The 24,610-nt window shown below is 36.6% G+C and overlaps 2 protein-coding genes across 2 annotated transcripts; both read left to right on the top strand.

Moving 5' to 3' along the window:
* Positions 1-2,750: 2,750 nt before the first annotated feature.
* Positions 2,751-3,695, top strand: LOC139084319 (olfactory receptor 52M1-like). The gene has a single exon (XM_070626704.1). It carries the CDS (start codon positions 2,751-2,753, stop codon positions 3,693-3,695), a length of 945 nt encoding a protein of 314 aa, XP_070482805.1.
* Positions 3,696-20,161: 16,466 nt separating this feature from the next.
* LOC139084318 (olfactory receptor 52K2-like) lies at positions 20,162-21,106 on the top strand. Its single transcript, XM_070626703.1, has one exon. The coding sequence runs from the start codon at positions 20,162-20,164 to the stop codon at positions 21,104-21,106; it is 945 nt and encodes a 314-aa protein (XP_070482804.1).
* Positions 21,107-24,610: the final 3,504 nt, after the last annotated feature.

Below are 24,610 nucleotides of genomic sequence, written 5' to 3'. Positions count from 1 at the left end.
CTGTGTATTTTTTTGAGTGCCTATTATATTTATAAGGGCTTCTTTGAGATATGAGAAAAGCAGATTCCTCCTCAAGAGCTGATGGTGATATTAGCCAATGTAATGTCAGTATCAACAGGAGATGGGAAAGCACAGAAAACTAGTAACCAAGGGTTCCTCTACAACAAAATAATTTGTAGAAACTTAAGAGTCATCTTCTTTAAACTTCCCAACCCATGCCTCCCCATTCACCCACTTTTTTGGGGCATAACCCCAGGACTTCTCTATTACGAAGGCTCAACTCTCCATTGGAACTATGACAAGTATAAAGGATTATGCTTTATTCAGTAATTGAGATTTTGGACATCATTAGGTCAATTTAAAAATCCAGTAAATGAACTGCTTTGAATGAACAAGCATGTGGATTTCGGGATGAATAAATGAAAGAGCACAAGAAAGGTCCATCCCTACAGTGAAATGATCTCAATCTGAAACATTGAGTCTGGGAAGGTAGTGAATGGAATTAAGGTTAAGAAATATGGTATTCATATATATATATATATATATATATATATATATATATATAATTCATATATATATATGATACTTTCCATATATTTTTTCTGAAAGAACATATAATATTGTCTCTATTTAAAGGGTAAATGATAGAAAAATACAATAGGAAAAAAGTGACATCATAACACACTATGCTTCATATGAGTCTCATATGTGATGTAGCACATGAGATCCAGAAGGCATGGAATACGTAATTCTTATTTAAGAAACCATCTCCATAATGTCAATATTATGTTCCCACTTACAAATATTCCAACTGATATCACAGTCTTTCCACATGCAGTCCTACAAATTTTTAGTTGTCGAAATTTAATATGTAACTCTGGAAGCTTGATTGCCAGGATTTTAACTTTCTTCCTCTTAAATCAGAAGATAGAGATCATTTATTTGTATTCCCTAAATCACTTAGAGTGTGGTTTGTGCAATCTTCTACCTAGAACAAGAGTCTCTTGAATAACTCCCTGAAAGTTTCACAAGGTCTCTACTTGATCACATACAGTTAAGGAAAGCCTTCTCACTTGAGAGAGATACTTGAGATACACTTGAGAGAGAGAGAGATTAAAGAGGAAATTTTCAAAGTCTTGTTTAATCCAACATAGTTTCTGATTATCACTGATATGGAAGCAAGCCATAGAAAGAAGTTAAAGCACAGGATAGGGGGCTGGCCCTGTGGCTGAGTGGTTAAGTTCATGTCCTCTGTTTGGCGGCTGACAGTTCACTGATTCAGATCCTGGGCATGGACCAATGCACTGCTCATCAAACCATGTTGTGGCAGCTTCCCACATAGAAGAACTAGAATGACTTACAACGAGGATATACAACTGCATATTAGGACTTTGGGGAGAAAAAAATTACTAGGAAGATTGGCAACAGATGTTAGCTCAGGGCCAATCTTCATCACTGAGAAAATAAAAAAGCATTTAAAAAAAACCAAAACAAAAGCAAAACAAACCAACAAAAAATCCAGGATGGCTTTGGAAGCCACTTCTGTGTTCTGAGGAATAATATACTGTATTATTCACTTTGGGAAATCTGAAGCATACTCTCTTTAGACTCCAATTTATCAGTACTCATAATTTCATAGTCTAAATATTAACTGTCCACTTATTATAATAAACACTAGATTTGGAAATTGTAAAACAGTGAATGTGTCAGAAGGTATAATTTTCAGACAGGTACCAATAGAAAGGAATAGAATGGAAAAATAGACAAAGACCCATGTAAAAAATGATATGGAGGACTTACAATGAGTAATAGATGAAAATATACCAAGTCATGTTATCTACAACAGATTTGGCACCCACATAATCGATGTAGAATTACATGGTTTTCAGAAAGTCTTGACACAAGAAAATGAAGCAGAAAATTTTAGAATATTCTCAAGATGATTGTTTATGCAACTGATGTTTTTCTAAAATGAGCAGAGGAAAAAGTGAAGACATGAACAAGCTATTAATGTGGAGAAATTGACTTCATCTCCTATCACAATTTATAAATTTCAAAAACACTGGCATTCTTGTCTGTTTCTGTTTGTTCCTGCTTCACAGCAAATTTTCTTTCTTTTTTCCTTTCCAGAATGTGTAATATCCCAGGCTTTGAAAAATGTGAGCTCCATCGTTCACACATCAGCTTAAGAGAAATACTAAGAGATTAAAGAGGAAATTTTCAAAGTCTTGTTTAATCCAACATAGTTTCTGATTATCATCCACACATCATCCACACATACCAGTCCTCATTCATCATATTATGACATTTTTCTTATAGAGTGTGACCTCTATGAGAAGGATAACTGATCTGTGCACTACTTTATTCCCAGTGGCTAGAATATGTTTTGTTACCCAGTAACTGCTTAATAAACAGTTGTTTAATTAAGCACAATTATGAATAGACAAGGAATCTTTCTACTGTAAATGAATGAATAAGGTAACTTATGTGCCCCCATGAAAATATGAAATGAGGTGTGAATTACTTTCTGTATTTTCAAACACAGTATTTGGCATGATGTTACAAATTTCTAATTTCTAATAGCTCTAATGAATTTAAATATACCTGATCATGAATTTGAATTGTTTTTAACAACAGATCGTTAAGGATCTTCCTGCATTAAATCCATGTTTTCACCATCTGGTTGTGGTCATTTTGGCATAGCAACTTTATCTTCAGAAGTATTGATAGAAAGCAAAGGAAAAACCATCATGCCACTTCTCAATGCTTCTCGTCCCTCTCCTGTCACCTTCTTGCTGATGGGCATTCCAGGACTAGAGCACCTTCATGTCTGGATTGGGATTCCCTTCTGCTCCATGTACCTGGTGGCTGTGGTGGGGAACGTGACCATCCTGGCCGTGGTGAAGGCAGAGCGAAGCCTCCATGAGCCCATGTTCCTCTTTCTGTGCATGCTCTCAGTCACTGATCTGGTCCTCTCCACATCTACACTGCCCCGCATGCTCTGTCTCTTCTGGTTTGGAGCCCATGACACTGCCTTTGATGCCTGTCTGACCCAAATGTTCTTCATCCATAGTTTTACTACCATGGAATCAGGGTTCTTTTTGGCTATGGCCGTTGACCGTTATGTGGCCATTTGTGACCCACTGCACCACACCACCATTCTCACCCATGCTCGCATCACTATAATGGGTATTATTGTGGTGACTCGTGGTGTAGCCTTCTTTTCTCCACACCCCATCCTGCTCAAACAGCTGCCTTACTGCAGAACACGAATCATTGCCCACACCTACTGTGAGTTTATGGCTGTGGTGAAGTTGGCGTGTGTGGACACAGGTGCCACCACGAGATATAGCCTCAGTGTGGCTTCTATCATTGGCTCATGTGATGCCATTCTCATTGCTGTATCCTACGCCTTCATCCTCCGCTCTGTATTCCGTCTGCCATCCCGAGAAGCTAGCTTTAAGGCTTTGGGCACATGTGGATCCCACGTCTGTGTTATTCTTGTCTTTTATTCCACTGCTGGTTTTTCCATTTTCACTCACCGTTTTGGGAAAAATGTGCCTGCACACATCCATATTTTTATTGCAAATATGTACCTTTTGGTGCCCCCTTTTCTCAACCCCATTGTGTATGGAGTAAGGACCAAGAAAATACGGGAACATGTTCTTAGAGCACTAATGGTCAAAGTTTCCTGATTTTAGTTGGATCAATACAAAACATGATTCAAGATATATGGAAAGACAAGAGATGTAGGGAAAATATTGCTCTCACCCCCACAAGCTGAGTTGCATTTACTACCTGAAAGTTGTTATTTACAGATGTCTAGAATATCTAAGAATTCTAACTAAACAAGTCATTTTACTGTTTTCATTTACTAAATAATAGTGATGAGGTTGTTAATCTCACTCTAAATATATATAACTTTCAGAGGTCGTTATAGTAGAGAATGGACAGAAATTAGGAGGAAAAAACCTAAGTAGATACTTAAAAAAGAGAAAAAAGGAAGAGATTCTGACAGCTATATGCAGTTTGGAAGAATCTTTTGAATCTTTTTTTTTTTTTTTTAAAGATTAGCACCTCAGCTAAGATCCATTGCCAGTCTTTTCTTCTCCTCCTCCTCCTCCTCCTCCTCCTCCTCTTCTTCTTCTTCTTCTTCTTCTCCTCCTCCTCCTCCTTCTCCTTCTTTCTCCTTCTCCTTCTTCTTTTTTTCTTCTCCCCACAGCCTCCCAGTACATGGTTGTATATTCCGGTTGTAGGTCCTTCTGGTTGTGCTATGTGGATGCTGCCTCAGCATGGTTTGATGAGCGGTGCCATGTCCACGCCCAGGATCAAAACCAGAGAAACCCCAGGCCACCAAAGAGCAATTTGTGAACTTAACCACTCCACCACAGGCCAGCCCCAGAAAGAATCTTGAGTCATATATAAGATTCTGATGTTTTAGAACAGGTAATAAATGTTTATCTCTAGTCTAATTGAATCAAATTGAAGGCTTGAGACAAGTGAGAGGAATAATAACACACAAAGATTTAAAAATGTAATTAAGAAGAAATAAGCACCCCCTCAAGGAAAGCAAACAAACAAAATTCATGAACATGAATTTGTGTGAAGGTGCCAAGTTTGATGTTAGAACTTTTATGGTTCCTAGGGCAATTTTGATAGAGGTCTGAGGTATTTCATAAAATAAAGCAATATTCTGGATTCCACTGACCTGTAAAATGTAGTTCGTATGTTCTGAATTGTATAGTTAGTAGCTAAGATCACCAAGCTAGCAGGTTACCATGTGTGTTAAGTCTTCCTCGTTGGTTAGTTTATTTGGAACCCAGTATCAAGACACAAAACATGAAATCTCTTATCAGCTAATTCAAAATACTTCCCTTTTCTATTACTCTAGTACCTAGAACTAGCTTCCTTCTTTGTTCATTTTATCTAGCTTTCAGTAGTTTCCCACCTACGTATTTCTCTTCTGTTAAAAAATATTATCTAAGAGCTATGGGATGTTTTATTTTTCTAGAAGCCATCTGAAAAAGGGAGTCTTTGATATTTGTGCTCTGAAATGTTTCCCCATTTCTTGCTTTTTTATCCTAGGAACTTATATCCATATATATATCTGTATTTACCAATTATTCAGTCCTTAACTATAGGTAGATGTAAATGTTTCTATTTTGGAAAACATATTTGGCATTATTCCCTTGGCATAAGAAATTCAGGATTGGGAGCACTTTGAGGGTTATATTAATGAATGTAATTTGGACATAGTAAGTTTGAGATTCCAGTAGAATGTTAAATTGCATATGTCCTGAGGAAGAAGCTCTCAGCTAAGCTAACCATTCTATCTTCAAAATAATAAATGGTGGTGGTGGGTGAGGTCTATTATGAGTAAATTCACTCAGGCAGCAATTGCATGATGAAAAAAAAATAAAGACATCTGAAAAATGCTAGAATTTTACTTCCTTGCCTCATCCACCTGTGCTTGCCTAAGACGTTATTACTTTACACCTATTGTCCCAGATTAATTACCAAGTATGCTCTTTCTCAATCTTTCCTTTTTCTTCTCAGAAAATGTGTCTTACCTTTGTCTTTAAGACAACAGTGACTTGTTACATTAAAAAAAATATAAATATATATATATAGGGCACGGCCTGGTGGCACAACAGTTAAGTGCGCACGTTCCCCTTCCGCGGCCCGGGCTTCGCCAGTTCGATCCTGGGTGCGGACAAGGCACCATTTGGCAAGCTGTGCTGTAATAGGAGTCCCACATATAAAGTAGAGGAAGATGGGCACGGATGTTAGCTCAGGGCTGGCCTTCCTCAGCAAAAAGAGGAGGATGGGCAGCAGATGTTAGCTCAGGGCTAATCTTCCTCAAAAAAGAAAAATAAATAAAAAAATTTTAAAAATATAGACTGTTGCATTTATTATGTATGAATGCTATTTTTTTTGAGGAGTAGTGAAATTAACAGACCTTAACTAGACAGTTAGGTAAGTTTCAACAAATGTATAGGCCATGTAATCCACCCCACAATTATAAGACATTTTCATCACTCCTGGAGAGTTTCTCTCTTGGAAGTGTACTGTTGGGAAAATGTATAGTTTATGCAGTAGAAGTAGTCATCTTACCTCTGTCAGTAGGGCATCAAGGACTCAACTTACAATTTTAACAGTTTTAGGCTATTCATTTATTGCATATTTATTGTGCATACAGGTTAGGTATATAGGTTCCTAATCCCAACCTATATTTAGGTTAGGAAGTCTTGGAGTCAGGATTCTGAATACATTTTTCCAGTGATTATTGTCTGTGATCGTAGCGATAACATTTGTATGTACTTGTTATGCATGTGCCTGAAACAATTATTTTCATGACCCTGATGCTCAGAGATTCTTCCTATTTGATTCCCAAGCCTAGATCTTTGTTCTACCAGATATTTTCCATGGTCAGGACAACAAACTATGAGGATCAGAATCTCCTGGAGGGGACCTGTCATCAGAAGTTCTGTGTCAATCACTATGTATTCCCATGAGATATGGTCCATTTAGCTGCCACTTTACAGCCCTCTGTCCACAAGAAAACAAGTGGGCAGACAGATATTCTTTTAGCTCTCTGAGAGCTGGGTGTATTCCAGAAAGAGAAAAGACCTAGGTGCATGGGTAGGAGCATAAGTCTCAGGCACTGTTGTTTTGCTTGGGTGTAGTAGTAACTCAGTGCTTCCAATAGAAGGGTAGGTAAGAGTATTTTAGTAGATGAGAAACTCTGTAGGGATGGAATCTCTGGACACTGCCCTGGAGGTCGGCCTAAGAAATGTACCAACCATATGCCTTACAGAGAAGCTTTTAGGAGAAGCTGTCATGATGCTTAGACTGGGCTTTCTAAAAGGGCAGCCAATGGATTCGACTCACTATACCAAAAGTTCTACATTCACTAGCAAACAAAATGTATGCTATAATTTGTGAGAGACACCGTGGTTTTTTAATACAGAGTTATTTTTTAATTCATATGTTCCCAGTACCAAGAATTGGGTTCCAGACATATCAGCCACTTAATAATTTTTTTAAAAAATAGAAGTTCACTCATTCTATCATTTCTTGGGACAAACACACACATCTTGACCAGGAGTGACTGATTCACAAGTGTCAGTCTGTGCTTTATAGACATGCAGCTTTTGTTCTCCTTCTTGTAACACTTAACGGTCTAGGAACTGAAAGTGGAAGAATGGTCAGTGGTGAACTATTTACCAGAAAATCATGGTGTCCTTCCATTGCAAAGAAGCTGGAGACATGATTAAGGCTTAATTTATTGCATAGTTTTTGTTTTCATTAATTTTTAAGAGAACTGATTTGTGTAATTAATATAGAGGTTTTATATGTCAGTTTGTGCATGTTAGAACCTAAGAAATGTTTTGCCTCAGGAATAATTAATCCTTTGGATATTCTTAGTTCCAAGAAAAATTATAAAATGAAATAAAAGAAACAGGAAAAAATTATGATAATCAACTGAAAATCTACATACAAATTTTCAATTCTTCTTCTTTTTTTTTTTGGTAAGGAAGATTGGCCCTGAGTCAACATCTGTTGCCAGTTTTCCTATTTTTGTCTTCTCCTCAAAGCCCCAGTACATAGTTGTATATATTAGTTGTAGGGCATTATAGTTCACCTACGTGGGATGCCACCACAGCGTGGCTTGATGAGCAGTGCGTAGATCCACACCCAGGATCAAAACTAGTGCATCCGACACTGCCAAAGCTGAGCGTGAGAACTTAACCACTCAGCAGTGAGGCAGGCCCCAAATTTTCAATTCTCTTAAAACTAGAGGCTTAATTTTGAAGGTAAATGTTGCATGTGGCATTATATTGGCTTTATAGGATATAGATTATTTTAACACTTTCACAATGAAAATGACTACCTTTTTGTGATTATACAATTGAAATATTTTTATATTTAAAAAAATTAAACATAGACAAGAAAAAGGGAAGAAAGTCAAAATACTATTCTGACAAAAAATAAAAAGCACAATAGGTCTTTTGTTAGTCTTCTTTCAAAGACTTTAAAGATCTTTCTTTAAATCCCAATGTGATCCTCATCTCCGAGGAAAGACTCTAAATTACTCTTGTCTTATTTTGGAGAATCTTTGTCTCCACTCTGCCATTCAAACTAGTCTAAAGCCCTCCCTTTAGGAAATGATTTAAATTATTCATCAAACAAAAGCGAGAAAATTTCAGCTTTAGAATACAAATAACTGGCAGAAATAAATTCTATTTATTTGTGAATTACTTCTGAAGTCTTAATTCAAGTTCCAGATTGGTCATGTTTTAATTTTCATGGAGACCGCTAAGAAATATTAGAAAATATAATTCTAGGGGCTGGCCCCGTGGCCGAATGGTTAAGTTCTCGCGCTCCGCTGCAGGCGGCCCAGTGTTTCGTCAGTTCGAATCCTGGGCGCGGACATGGCACTGCTCATCAAACCACGCTGAGGCAGCGTCCCACATGCCACAACTAGAAGGACCCACAACTAAGAATATGCAACTATGTACCTGGGGGCTTTTGGGGAGAAAAAGGAAAAAAATAAAATCTTTAAAAAAAAAAAGAAAATATAATTCTAAATTAATAGATGGTAACCTGGAATAATACAAATAATAAATCTAGAAAGTGCAAAAGAGAAAATAAAATTTAGCTTAAAACTTAAAATGCAAAATAAAAATGGTAAAAGCAAATCCAAACATATGAACAATTACTTTTAATGTAAAAGGCTAAAGTTATAAATCTCGTTAAAAATAATCATATATTATACAAAAGAAGGAAAAAGAGCATATAAAGATGTTAAAAGTTAAAAAAGGGGGAAGCTAACAGTATACAAACTTTTTTTAAGAAGTAATATAGTATTATTTTTGGATCATAATCAATGCTCAACTCAGTGCAAATATTCACTGATATTTGTTCAAATTTATTCAAAACAACGTTTGGAAGTGTGAATTCCAAAGTGTTTCATTTGTCACAATGTCAAATGGGCACCGTACATAGAAGCTGTCATTTTTAAAAATTTCACTTATAATTTTTAATAATATATATTTATTTTTGTAGCCATGTTTTATATTAAGTACCTTATTTCTTATTTTATATAAAGTGTACAATTTGATGATTTGATATGTGTATATATTGTGAAATAATCACTACAATCAAGTTAATTAGCATATCCCTCACCTCACATAGTTACTCTTTTTTGTGTGTGTGGTGAAAATACTTGGGATCTACCCTCTTAGCAAATTTCAAGTATACAGTACAGTCTTGTTACCTATAGTCCATGCTATACATTAGATCTCAGAGTTTATTCATCTAACATAACTGAAATTTTGTACTCCTTGACCAACGTCTCTCCATTTCCCTCTTTCCTCACCCCTTGGTAACTACCATTCTACTCTCTGCTTCTATGAGTTTGACTATTTTATTTTAACTTTGTTGACGAATAATTGCCAGATAGAATTGTATATATTCAAAGTGTAAACATGCAATTAAAGTGTAAATGAAGTGTAATTATTTGATGTCCATATACATTGTGAAATGATTACCAAAATCAAGATAATTAACACATGCATCACCTCACATAGTGAACTTTTCTTGTGTGTGATGAGAATGCTTAAGATCTACTTTCAGCAACTTTCAAATACACATACGGTTATTATTAACTACAGTCACCATGCTATACAGTAGACTCTCAGAACTTATTCTTCTTAGAATTGAAAATTTATAACTTTTGACCTACATTAACCCATTTCCCCTCTCCCCTCAGCCCCTGGCAACCACCATTCTATTCCCTGTTTCTGTGAAATCAGCTTTTTTTTTCAGCTTCCACATATAAGTGATACTATATAGTGTTTATCTTTCTGTCTGGCTTATTTCACTTAGTGTAATGCTCTCCAGTTTGACAATTATAGATTTCACATAGAAGTGAGATCATACAGTATTTGTCTTTATGGAACCTGCCACTTTCTCTCATAAAAAGCATCCTTGAAACTCACTGTAAGTGGATTTCCTTATTTTCAGTGAAAATAAGTAAAAATGTTAATATTCTAACATTCATGTTCTAAATAGGAAGTTAAACCGTTATAATTGTTATTCACACATCAATCTTTCAGAAAAAGAAATGTAGCAACATTTTTAATTTCAATCAGTTTTCTGAGTGAAACATTGCTTTTCTTACAGACGACATTCTGATTAGAATTTGATGCATCAATTGATAACATTCAACATGGCTCACTAATAAGTTGATGGGTATACTTCACGAATATACCATATTAATACAGTGCAATGTTTTACAATCTCTAACGCTATGAAATTACTGTATAAATCCTCTGAAGACTTTTATCTGAAAAAAAATGTATGCTTGCATAATTTCGTTACTAACAGACAAAATAGAATTTAGGATGACAGCATTACTAGAGATAACAATGGCTATTTGATAATTAAAGAAATTTCAAGCAACCAAAACTCATAAATTTTTAAGACATATGCAACTAATAATCACTTCAAAACACTAAAACATTCATACAGCTGTGGAAGTAAACACATGAAAACAAACAGATTATTTATTCAGAGTTTACCGTAGCAACAGTATTGGCCATCATTGTCTGCCTTTTGCAGAGATTCAAAGGCTGTCAGAATAATGGGAAAATTTCCTAGAAAATAAAACAGAAGGCTTGAGACATGCTCTGAACAGAGGTTGTGAGCATGTGGAAACTAGAAGTGGACTTGTTATATGACTGATTCCCAGAACATACTTGGCTTTCTCTGGTTGGTCTTGTGTTGCAAGTGGAGTTGGTAGTTGTTGACCAAGTCCTGACCATTTTGGAATAATTGTTGTAGGGGTTGTGGATAGGGTTTTTGGACTTCCCACGTAGGTCAGAGTTCATTGTCATATAAGGTCTTATAAGGTCTGGCCATTTTCCATTTGTCTATTCAATCTCTTGTAGAGAAAGAATTGTAAGAGGTAATAGAGAAATTTAATCATAGTTTGAGATTCTAAGGAATCTCATTAAATAATGAAATGATAGAAAAATTTTAATAAAGATAAAAAAGATTTGAACAACATGATTAACAATTAGACTTAATGGGTATATAAATCACTATATATCATGAGAAAGACTATTATTACCTTTTCAAGCACATACAGGATGTTTACAAAAATTAACCATATATTGTGTCGTGGATTCAACAAATTTCAACAGATTGAAATTCTATAGTTTGTGTTATCTTACTACAATGGAATTAAATTAAGAATCAAAAACAGCTATGTGAAAGATTTCCATTTGTTTCAAAACTTAAGAATTACACTTCTGAGTTGCCCACAAATCAAGGAGATAAAAGTTGTGCTTAGATAAAAACATAGATTTAAATGTATGTGACAGAAAAGAATATAGGCTACAAATAACAGAGCTAAACACACATCTCAAGAATTTAGAGAAAATGTATAAATTTATAACCAAAGAGAAAAAATGTTGTAAATGATGATGAAGAAAGAAAACACATAACACATACATATATACACATACACACTTGAGATGATCAAATATTTGGCAAACTTACATAGTCTCTGCACTTAGGAGCTACATAATAACAGTTACAGGTATCGTAAAATGGTTTCCTTGCTTGTCATATGTGACAGCCCTGGCTGCAATATGTTTTAGAAATTATGGGAGGAGTAAATTGGGGAGGGTGAGTATAGACAATTATTTCAGGAGTTTTCCTGTAAAATGAGTGAGATAAATAGGGTAATAACTAGCAGATATGTGGTTCATGAAAATTATTTCTAAAGATATTTGATTATATCTTTTTTTTAAGATGGGTTTAAGGATAGCTTGCTCTTATGATTATAGAAATAATTCCACAGGAAGACAACAATGATTACCCATGAGAAAGAATGCAAAATTGCCAGAGCAAAATATTTGAGTTCCAAGACAAGAGAGGATATATCACACATGTTGAAAATTTGACTTTGTTAGGACAAAGACAGTTCATTCATAGTAGCAGGAAATCAGTAGCACTATACAAGCTCAGAGGCAGACAGGTGGATAGACGTGTTGATGGGATCTTCTCTTCTTTTTTCTCAGTGAAATTGAAATCTAGGTCATCATCTATGAGCGGAGATGGGGGAAGAGTGACAGAGGTTTGGGTTGAGAGAACATATGAAATAATTTTGAGGAGAGTGAGAAATTAAAAGACTTCAAAATTATATGCAATATTAGGGGCCCAATTGATATAGTAAATATGAATTTAAAGTGAGAGCAGCAGCTTGGTTGTAGAAGATATTTTTCTCCAGCCATGTTTGCTAGTACAGGTGCAGACATGGAGTGGTCTGTTAGGTAATATACAGGATGGCCTCTATATATGGGCCCCTTGGACCCAGAGACTTCATGTCAATGCTGCTGAGTGGCATCACCTAGACAAGCAAGCTCCCTCAGATGCCCCCTTCTCCTAGGAGTTCCCCTGTCTTCCTTCCTTTTGGATGGTGGCCTCAGGCTATAGCCTCTGGAGTGTCTCATGCTGTGAGAGGCTTTCACCCTCTCTTCTCCAGCCCACAAGTAAACCTGTAAAAACGTGACTCAAATAAAGTTTGTTTGTACTACTGCTACATCATGGTTATATATTTTTCCTTGATCAGCCCCAAAATTCTTAAATTCACTACAATGTCACATAACGATAAGAAATAGATATATAGCCATTTGTCCATTAAAGTGTTCTAATATGAAAGGATAATAGAAATTTTAGATTATCATCTCAAATGCCAAAATGCTATAACTGCGAGTGGATCACTAAGGTAAAGTCCAAAATGTGCCAAGAAGATTGGAGCTGCAAAAGTCTTTTGTACTCACATTTCAAAGAGGAATGAGGCCTAAGAACCTGGAGATTTCTTCAACCCAGTTAAATAACTTCAAGAAACTTAGGCTGTATGATTCCTGGAGAGATTGTATTTAGATACCAAAGGGCTGGAGCAAGGAGAGACTTATGGTGGGGGAAGGAGAAATGTGTGTGACTGCTTCCTTTCCCTTTTTAAGCAGAGAAAATAAATTCTTTCCCACATCCTTCAGCTATGGGCTGTCCAGCTGTTTGTGTAGGACAATAGACCTGGCTCTCATCACAAATCCCTAGAATAAATTCTAAGGTAAAGAGGAGAGGGAGAGTTGATGAACTTATTATATACTGTGAGGTTATTTGATAAGAAATCTATCTCAATTGTGTCTCTGTTTCAGAACTCTTCATATGCAAATTCAGGGTAAAATTGATAAAGATTGATCATACTCAACAGGTTAAATTACAAGAGAATAAAGGGAGCTTCAGCCACATCTAAGAGTCTGACCTTGGATATTATGCTGGTAAATAAGGGAGTGAGGATTTGAAGAAGATGAGCATGTGGGGCATCAGAATTGGCCATCCCAAAATGTATCTCTTTGGCTTGATCATTTTTAAGGACAAAACCTTCTAAAAGAAATTCTGACCTTTCCCCTAAGGGCCTAAAGGAAGTTAAGATAGAAGGCCTGTCCCCAGGAGAGGCTATCACATAGATAACTCTGGGTATAATAGACTGGGAGGTTCCTTGCTAAGCTTGTTAAGCTGATTTTTATCACAGTTTTCTCTCTCCAAAGTTCTCTCTCTCTCTCTCTCTCTCTCTCTCTCATCACATTGTCTACAGATGACCCAGTAAACATTTTTCTATCAAACATTTGTTTTCCATTTCCAGATAAATTGCCTTCCTCCCCTTTGAAGCCCCAAACCACTACCCACAACATCCTCCTTTGTCTTTAGCTGAAGAAGGTAATTAAGGTGGTGGCCTCACTCATTTTGGGAAGTTACTCAGTTTTCCAGGGTTTCTCCCATGTATGCATGTTATCACACTTTGTTTGATTTTCTCTTCTTATTCTGGCTCATGTCAATGTAACTCTTAGACCAGCAAGAAGGATCCAGAGGGATAGTTCTTCCTCCCCTTCCAGCAATAGCATTGAATTGTTGAAGATGCAGTCCTGGAGAGACAAGCTGGAAAGTTACAAGAAAGTAGGTGGAGAATGGATGACTTCCATTTGAGGTTATGGAAGGATTTGGGTTTATTAGTAATAAAATCTAGGGTCTGCAATGGGAGATAATATCTGCAGCAGGATAGAGAACAAGATCTTTAGAGAAGAGGAGATGAAGGAATTGAAAAACCAGGTTATTGATATAATGAAGAATTGAGATAAGAACAATCTTAGAGAGGATAAAATGAACCAGCAACTAAAATCCACAAGGAAGATGCAATTTTTAATAATTCAGATCTGGAAGACAGAATGTCAGATATAAATGGTGCAAATAATGGCACCTTCTTAATAAGGTTGTGAGTGTGTGTATTTCTGTCTGTGTGAATACAAAAAGATCACACTTATGAAGAATTTAGCAAAATTCCAGGTGTATAATAAGCCCTTGATGAATATTTGTCATAATGATGATGATTACAATTACACTGATGATGTTGTAACTACTTTCCTGAAAGAATGTTAACCTGGAATTCTCCTAGGGCATTTTAAGTGATTTATCTTTTCCTTTCATTCATTCATTCAACAACACTTGCATAAGTGTCTATTTACTGTCAGGCATGGTATTAGATATCAGTGACATAGTTTCCATTCCATAAGTCCAGAAGGCACCAATCATACCTTAGTCTTATGAAACTGATGTCCCCAGTGTTATATTTATTACAGCCTGTGTGACTATATACTAAACACCTAGACTGGCATCATAGTCATTTAATAAATATTTACCAATATGATAAACTAGAGAGTAGAAGAATACAAAGTACAGTTGAAATGTAACACATAAACCTAATTTAATGTCAAAAAAAAGTCCTTGAGGCAGTGACATTTATCTGTAACCTTAAAATAGGTAGGAAATGAGAAGGCGTGGGAGAGAGAAATAGAATATTATAGGCTAAAGCAAAAACATGAAACAGAATCTTAAAAGGAGACAGTAAAAAAAAAGTCCAGACTGGTTGAGACTCAAGGAAACTCAAGGATAAGCTATGTAGCAGAAAGTAATGCCAAAGGGAAAGCAAGGACCTGCTTATAAAGGCACTTGCTGGTCATTTTGGATATTGTCAGTTATAATTCATAGAATTTGCCACTTTGCATAAGAAGGAATACAGACTGTAATTCAGGTATACTTCATTTTTAAATCTTGATTACATAGTGATTAAGTAGATGCAATGTAGACCCAGAGATACCTGGATTCAGATCCTGACATCATCCTTTATTAGCTGTAACATTTTACACAAATTATTTCATCTATCCGTCTCTCTGGTTCCTCATCTGTTTAGTGGTAATTTTCTATTTCCAAAGGCTGTTTTGAAGATCGTTAAGAGAAGGGATTTTAAACACCAAGCCTAGGACCTAGAAAATGATGACCTCTCAGTACATAAACATAATCCTTTTCTTGGTTCTATGGTTTTATAATATTTTTCCTTTTATATTCTGCAAATATATTCTATTTGAAAGCACTCATCAGACCTTTGGGAAATAGTAATATTTTTATTTATTATCTTAAGAGATAGTTAACAATAATTACTTTGCCTGAAAGCAATTTAGGTCTTGTACTTTGAGAAAAAGCCTCATATCCCAGAGGGCCATCGAGTCCCCTGCCACCTACACCTTTTAATCCAGCGAGATTATGAGTTGAGTATAATTCAGCTCACATTTGCTGCATCTGCTCCTTATAGAATCTGGCTCTTTAGATGACTTTCTGCTTTTAATTTGGGTGAGTTGTTAGAGATAGAGGACAGGAAAAGAGAAGAGAGGACTATATTCAAACACCTGCATTTATAGAATTATGAGATCCTCAAAGAGTTAATGTCTACTTCTTTGAATATCCTTACCAAAGTTAAGAATAAATATAGTAGACATATAATATATTTAAAAGGTGAAATGGATCCTTTCTCCCATAACTGTTGGAAATATAGCTACCTGTTGATTAACTAAACTATAGGGAGCATAGGCTCATAGATACTCCAAATTAGAATTACAATAGCATTAAAGCTGGTTGACTAGGATAGGCGTTGGGGCCACAGACAGCTAGCTGTGAGCAAAGAACAGCCAGCTCCCTCCCACTCAACATTAGACGTTGATCAGTCATAGCAATCCTTGTGAGAGGAAGAATATTTAGGAGTAAGGTAAAAAACTGTTTAGTAAGGCGGTCAATTAGGCAAGAACAAGCCATCATCAACCTTTTTTCTGTATTTCTTTTATTTTCAAAACACTCCAGCCCACTACATTCTCCTAGTCACATTAACCATTGTTATTTTTGTTGTAGTTAATCTTCACACTAGCTAATTTGTACAGATAAGAGAGAGTAGAAAGTATAGAAAGATTTTCAGACTAAAACCTTGTGGAACATAAAAATTTCTCCTGCATAAATTTTCTAAAAGAAAAGTGTCGACATCTTTCTACCACTTCCACACCCAGACCTTGGTTTCTGGCCTGAAGTGTAGAAAGACTAATAATTCCAGGAAAAATTTCAGGGTACGTTTTAATAGGCATAACAGAGAATTTTGCTTGTGCTTTTCAATATAAGCTTATTTAAATATATCCATGCATATTTGAATGCACTTGAGCATTAATATAATGTTCTTGAAGGAGCCTTTACATTGTATTCAAAAAATTAGAGTCCCTGTGTGCTTGTGTCTCTGGATATCATAATTTATGATAACCCATGATAAAACTTCAGATGTACGAAAATTTGGTTGGTTGTCTCTTTAGGCATATGTGAGTAAAGACGTCTAGGTCTTCTCTGAATGAATATGTTAATTTTACTAGAAACTATTGAGACTAAACAGAGAAATGTAAATAGCTTTATGTTTCTCTGGAAGTTGAGATCTGGTTAATCAAGATCTTCAAGCCCTTGGAAAAAGCAGTAATTTACTTGAAATCCACTTTTGATTAGGACAGAGACAGTTGCTCTGTCTCTCTATGCTGAAGTCTTATCTTAAAATCATGGAAGAGCAAAGCAATGATCAAGATTTCCCAAAGAGCAGAAAACCTTTTATTTCACTATGGGAAAAAATGGCAAGGACAATTCTTTTGTCTTAACTCTGATATTTAGGCATCTTGTGTAAATCTCAATAAATATAAGAAAGAGCGTCATATTTATGAAAGCATTAGGAAGCAGCATAGAGCAGCAGGTAAAAATATGACCTTGAAGTCACACAGACTATGCAGTTACTTGTATCATTCTATTATTAAGCATTTTCCAATACCGGTCTTTGGGCTGGGTCATGGTAATACCTAGCTGTGCTATGGATTCTATACTGAGGAGAATTTAATCTTATGGGAGAGACAGGAGTCATAATAATAATATAGTTATAAAGGGGCCGGCCTGGTGACGGAGTGGTTAAGTTCACATGTTTTACTTCGGCAGCCCGGGGTTCATCAGTTCGGATCCGGGTGCGGACGTGGCACAGCTTGGGATGCCACGCTGTGGTAGGGTAGGCGTCCCACGTACAAAGTAGAGGAAGATGGGCATGGATGTTAGCTCAGGGCCAGTCTTCCTCAGCAAAAAAGAGGAGGATTGGCAGCAGGTGGCTCAGGGCTAATCTTCCTCCAAAAATAAATAAATAAATAAATAATATACTTATGAATCTAATATTCTACAATTGGATGATACCGATCAAAAATAAATGTAAAAAAAAATAGAAAGATACAATGAGAGCACAGAAAAATAACCTGCAAATTTCTGTCTGAGGTAATCCAGACAAAAGTCAAAGAGGAGATTACTTTTGACCTAGACACTACAAGAAGAGGAGTGGTTCACAGGGTGAAATGAATAACAGAGAGGGAGAGGAAAATTGCAATCAGAAAAGTATGAGAAAAAGGACGCAATTTTACAAAGAAACATGGCACATTGGGGGAATAATTAGAAGTCTTTAACCTCATGGAGGATATAGAAAGAGTAACTAGTGAAAAGGTTGGAAAGAATAGTTTATGTTGTTGTCTAAAATGCATATCTGATTATGCTTAGATGCTTTACTGGAGCCACATTACCTGTGGAATAATTACCAAATCCCAATGCTTAATTTCTTAAATTCTTGCTCTGTGTAAAATAGTGTTCTAAGTTGTTAACATATATTAATTAACTTAATCCTCCCAACAACCTTTTGTTTAGCCCACTTTCCAGATTAGGAAACTGAGGAAAAGAGAGACAATTAGTAAGTATAAGACAAATTAAATTTGTAATGGAGATAAATGCATTTAATAAAAGGACATAAGAAGAGTCTGATGAGAATGAAGATAATCAGATCGAAGGAAAAAGAGCAGAAGTGATAGCATTACTCGTTATAGTTGATCTCTAGTTCAAGGTTTATTGAGCTTTATTACTTCGCAGCCAAATATAATAATTGAATGTATTAGGTAAATGATCATTTTATAAAGCCCTGGCCAGACTGAGGAAAATTTCAAATAACACTGAGAGTATTTCTAATGAAATGTATAGTTTGTTTAATGTGCTGTACATTCTCCAAAAAATACTGGATAATGTAAGCCATATTCCAGTTTAATGAGACACTTGACCAGAATTTATGAATTACAATGGAGTAAACAGAGTCAGTATTTGTAATCTCATTATTATTATATGTAATTGATTTATTTCTAATTAATTAACAGTACAGAGTTTGTTAGAGGGATAAACACAATTTTCTAGGATGACAAAAAGAATCCTGTCACTGGCCTAGACTTACATCAAAATTATATTTCAGTTGTTTCAATATAGATGTAGAATATGTACCTTTAAAATCAGCAGAAAATACTGATTGAATTCAAGGTCTTAACACTGATAAATGCTTAATAACAACAAAAGAAACATTATTTTAAACTACTGTCTAAAATAATACAATATAGATTATCAAGTTTCAATGAAAAGGCTAATTTTTTAAGTATTTGTTTAAAATCGTCTTGAGAAATCTGACTTTAAAATTATAAAAAATATTAGTCGGTGATAGTTGAGTATGAATTTAATATATGTTTCAGGAAATAGTGAGTGTGACAATGAGAATAGTGTGTATTTTGCAGTCATACAGCATTGTGTTAGAATTCTGGTGTCTTGTCCACTCTTTCTGTGACGCCATTGCATTACCCGTAACAGTCTGGGCTTCTATTTCCTAGTTGGTAAAATTGGAAAAATGATATTTAGTTTGCATTGCTTTTCTAGCTTAAAATTAATATATACAAAGATTCCAGGACAATGTCTTTTCCTGTTGGGATCAACTAAGTGTTACTTTCCTTCCTTACTTCATATAAAAAATGAGATGGAAGGAAATCACACTAATAGTGTGTAATTCAAAAGAGACACAAAGTGTATGGATGTCTGAAGGGACTAATGTGTTCAGATACAAGTAATAAAAGTTAAGAAGAAGGCACAGAATGTACAGAATGGTTGAAGTAGAAAATTCGGATTTTTGAAACTTGGTTTATAATAAGTGGGTATATCAGCTGAGAAAGTTTCACTGCAAAAGAGAGAACTTAGTAGAAGCATAACTTGTTAAACCTCAGACTTTGTGCAGATTTCTATGCAGAAGACAGGTGAGTCTGTAGACCTCCATAGGAAGGTTCAGCACTGTCTCACAGCTCCTGGGGAAGGGTTCTGTGACAGTACTAGAAAAACACGTAATAGATTGTCTAAGAAATGAGGAACCATACTTGAGAGGACTCAGGCATTACCTAAAAATTATATTTCAGGATGACATTAAGAAGGAAGTTTGGGCTAAATGAATTCTAAGATCCATTCCACTCATAATAGCCGACGTTTCTGCCAAAACCTAATTTGGCCTAATGATTAACTCAAATTGTGAATTCAAAAAGTGGTGTTGAATTGCATTGTAAATAGATTTTAACAAGTTCTTTTTTTGTTTTGTTTTGTTTTTAACAAATTCATGAGATTCATGACTTGATTTACAGTACTTATTTTGTGTGTATTTGCATAGTTTTTGCCTAGTGTTACTAAGTCTTTTTTTACTCTACATTACAACTTTGAATGTTTTTTCACATGATGTTTTGGGGGCTTCCAGATTTGTTTTTCATTTGTTGTCAGATTAGGTTGTGATGATCTCGACAGAAAACTTTTTCCCTAAAAAAGAGGATTCCATACACAAAAGACAGAGAGCAGAAGCACAATGGGACCAACCAATAAATCTCAAATATCTCCAAACACCTTCTTGCTGATGGGCATCCCAGGACTAGAGCACCTTCATGTCTGGATCGGGATTCCCTTCTGCTCCATGTACCTGGTGGCTGTGGTGGGGAACCTGACCATCCTGCCCGTGGTGAGGGCAGAGAGAAGCCTCCATGAGCCCATGTTCCTCTTTCTGTGCATGCTCTCAGTCACTGATTTGGTCCTCTCCACATCTACACTGCCCCGCATGCTCTGTCTCTTCTGGTTTGGAGCTCATGACATCGCCTTTGATGCCTGTCTGACCCAAATGTTCTTCATCCATAGCTTTACTGCTATGGAATCAGGCTTCTTTTTGTCCATGGCCATTGATCGTTATGTGGCCATTTGTCATCCACTGCACCACACCACCATTCTCACCCATGCTCGCATTGTCAAAATGGGAGCTTCTGTGGTACTCCGAGGAGTGGGTTTCTTTACTCCACATCCCATCCTGCTCAGGCAGCTGCCCTACTGCAGGACTAACATCATTGCCCACACCTACTGTGAGTTCATGGCTGTAGTGAAGCTGGCGTGTGTGGACACAGGAGCCACCAAGCGTTACAGCCTCAGTGTGGCCTCTGTCATTGGTTCCTGTGATGGCTTTTTCATCGCTCTCTCTTATGTCCTAATCCTTCATGCAGTCTTTCGTCTTCCGTCACGTGAAGCAAGTCTTAAAGCTCTAGGCACATGTGGCTCCCATGTCTGTGTTATCCTCGTTTTCTACTCCACAGCTGTCTTTACCTTCCTCACTCACCGCTTTGGTCACAACGTGGCCCCCCAAATTCATATCTTCATTGCCAATATGTACCTTCTGGTACCACCTTTTCTTAACCCTATTGTTTATGGTATTAGGACCAAGAAAATTCGAGACCATGTCCTTGGTTCTCTAAGGGTAAAGGTTGCTTGATTGTGCTGAAATTGTTTGCAGAGATGGTGTCAGAATAGGAAAGGAAGAGTGCAAATAATTGATCCCTTTCCCATAACTGACATGAAATTTTCTTCCACTGGAATCAGACATTTTATCAGGTTTTAATAGGGAAGAGTAACCACACATAATGGAAATTCCTCAATTCTAACGAAACTAGTAAGCATGATATATTTTGTGTGCACTTGGATTTTAGGGAGGTTACTTAGAACTTGATGAATTGGAAAGGGATCCCCTTCTGCTCCTTGCTGCTGCTGATCTTCTGCAGTGTAACTGGGGGTAATAGTTTATTTTCAAATAGGGAGTGATTAAAAAAGGGAAAACTCCCATGAGAACTTCAGAAATTCCACATGACAGTGTCTCCAATTGCAAATTTAATGATTGCTGTCAATATTCTACAGAAGGGGCACTATAACAAGGTGGATGTCCTATGAATACAACAAATAGTAGTGCATTGTATTCACAAGAATTGACACAGAAGACAAGTGGTCAAACAGAAATGTGAAAAGTTCAACATTGCAATAATCAAGTCCACAGATATTTAAGCATTGTATTGCTTGTAGAATATTCTCTCTCCATAAAGAATAACCTATGCCTGCTATTGTTTTATTAACTAGCATGAGGTTTCCTTAAAGCTTCATCACAGAGTATCCTGAAAACAAAAATAGCTTTATATCTGATGCTAGGTACTTGGGAGCTTACTCAGAGTTTAGGCAGGAACACAGAGCTAGATTCAAATATGCTGGACTTTCAGATATCACACGTCCTTGTTAAAGGAAGAAGTCTGTTGTTACAAATAATAATTTACATTTTTTAGAGATTATGCTACTGGTGATATTGAAAATGAAATTATTAAAATGGATATAAAATATTTTAGTGGGAGAAATCCAAATAATTCCTCCTTAAAAAATATGATTGCTTCCTTCATTTCTTACCTTGCACAGGATGAAAATTGCTCTGGAGGCACTCAATAAATACATGCTGAACTTGATTGAATTGATGTTCTCCTTTTGTGATTTACTATCTGTAAAGTATTATTTATACCTTCTTTCTTTTCTCACTATTTCTTTCTATTTAATCTATGAACTTCATAGAGGCAAATATCTGGGCTGCCTCTCTCCATTCCTCTTCCTTAGACTCTAATAAATGTCATTGTTCAGGCTCTTATCATTTCCAATTTCAACAGTTTCAACAGTTTCCACCTGCATTTTCAAGGCAACAGATTTTAATTAATGTGTCCAATGCATCCTCTGTATTGAGATCATAGTTATTCTCCTAAATGTGAAAAAACACCAAACAAACCTCATTGTACCAGACCCGTGCAAGCTCCAGGATGGCAAAGCAAAGCTTTATGAATTACCTTTCTCTTATTGTTCTATATATCCCTTGCATTCTTTGTCCCATTCATGAAAATTCTCCCCTTCATTCAAACAATAGGTCTCTTTACATCTTCGTGTTTTTGCTTAGAACGTTTCTCTCTGCCCCATCCTCTTTCTTACCTGGAAAGGACTTAGTTATCCTTCAAGATAGAGCTCCTGTTTAAACTCCTTGTAGCCGCCCCTGACACAGGAAGGGTTAATAATCACTGGAAAAGGCTTGCCAACAAACTGTGACCCGGAGGTGAGAAGGCCAGTTAGGTTAGCCAATGACGGGTAAGACCTCCCAGGGGGTGGGGGTGGGGGGGCAACCTAAGCCAGTCGGCAGCCGCCCGGGGGCACAGATGGAGAAACGGTATGGATATCGGGAGCAGGAGGGACCATTGCCTAAGAGACCTTGCCTGCTCCGAGATAAAAATATAGGAGCACAGCAATAACATGATAATATCAAAACAGAGGCCAAGGGAGGGCTCCTTGAGAAATCACTAAGAATTCTTGGCATTTGCTAATTGCTTCATCCAGAACACCTGTGTATGTTTAACAGCTGTAAGCTATGTATATATGGAAACACTGGTTATAGTAAACTCAGAGTGGCCATCAGCCCTCTCCGCATCTATCCTGATGTGTACATTGGATTGTGACATTGACACTCCTCCACCTTATCAGAAAGATTAAGTTTATTTGCTCAAGTCAAACTAACTAAAAATTCTCCCCACTGCTATTGTAAAAAAAAAGATCAATGTCACATATGTGCAGTGTGAGGGTAAAGAAACCCAAAAGTAGTTAATCGCATGTTCAAACAGTATTCTTTATTTGCTTTTCATCCCTAAGATCTCATTGTGGCCTATGAACCTAAGTGTTCAGTGAATGCTTCTGAAGGAATGAATAAAGCCATAGGATGTTTGAGTTCATTTGTCATGTGGTTTAGAACACCTAATCAAATCATGCGATAGTTGTAATTAAGGTACCTGAATTAAAACCATAAGGATAAAGTTTTGTTTTTATTTTTGAGGAAGATTAGCCCTGAGCTAACATCTGCTGACAATCTTTCTCTTTTTGCTGAGGAAGACTGACCCTGAGCTAACATCTGTGCCCATCTTTCTCTACTTTATATGTGGGATGCCTGCCACAGCATGGCTTGCCGAGCAGTGCCATGCCTGCACCTAGGATCTGAAACCCTGAACCACAGGGCGCCAAAGCGAAACGTGCACACTTAACCGCTGCACCACCCAGCTGGCCCCCAAAACCATAAGGATAAGTTTTAATGATCATTTTGTAAGATAATAGAGAAAAATAACAATGACAGTAGGGATAGATCTCTCCCAGGCTTAAGAGAAGAGAATCCCTAGGGAAATGTACACTTTGAGACTGCTGTCATTATGTTGGATGTTTCCTGAGGGTGAATTGCCAAGTATAGACCTTTGGGCTATATTTTTTTTATTTGTAGTACCATGAATCACAGAATTTCATTAAAATATATTTTCTTAGGGGCCAGCCCGGTGGCACAGCCGTTAAGTGCGCACATTCCACTTCAGCAGCCCAGGGTTCGCTGGTTCGGATCCTGGGTGCAGATGTGGCACCACTTGGCACGCCATGCTGTGGTAGGCATCCCACATATAAAGTGGAGGAAGATGGGCACAGATGTTAGCTCAGGGCCAGCCTTCCTCAGCAAAAAGAGGAGGATTGGCAGCAGTTAGCTCAGGGCTAATCTTCCTCAAAAAAAATAAATAAATAAATAAATAAAATATATTTCCTTACAAGTATCAGGGTTGTTTATATGTTAGGTTTGGAAATATGAACCTAAGGCATTAGCTTTTACAGGTTATCTACCAATGGATCTAAAATTGTAAATGTTCAACGATAACAACCACCACAAAACTAAATCTTCAAAATCCATGCATTAAATTCTAGCCAAGAGAGAGAAGACATACAGCTTATTCATATATTCATACAACAAAACTTTATTTATGGAGTGGCTAAAATGTGCCAGATTGTGCTAGATTCTGAGGAGAGTTGAGCAAAAGAGAAGTTCATAACTGAGGGTGTTTACATTCTGGTGGAGGTGCCATAACTTAATCTAGGGATGCTCAGATGTATAATTACAGTGGAT

This window comes from Equus przewalskii, chromosome 6 (assembly GCF_037783145.1).
Source record: "Equus przewalskii isolate Varuska chromosome 6, EquPr2, whole genome shotgun sequence".
Classification (NCBI taxonomy): Eukaryota; Metazoa; Chordata; class Mammalia; order Perissodactyla; family Equidae; genus Equus; species Equus przewalskii.
This window is presented reverse-complemented; position numbering and strand designations above follow the sequence as displayed.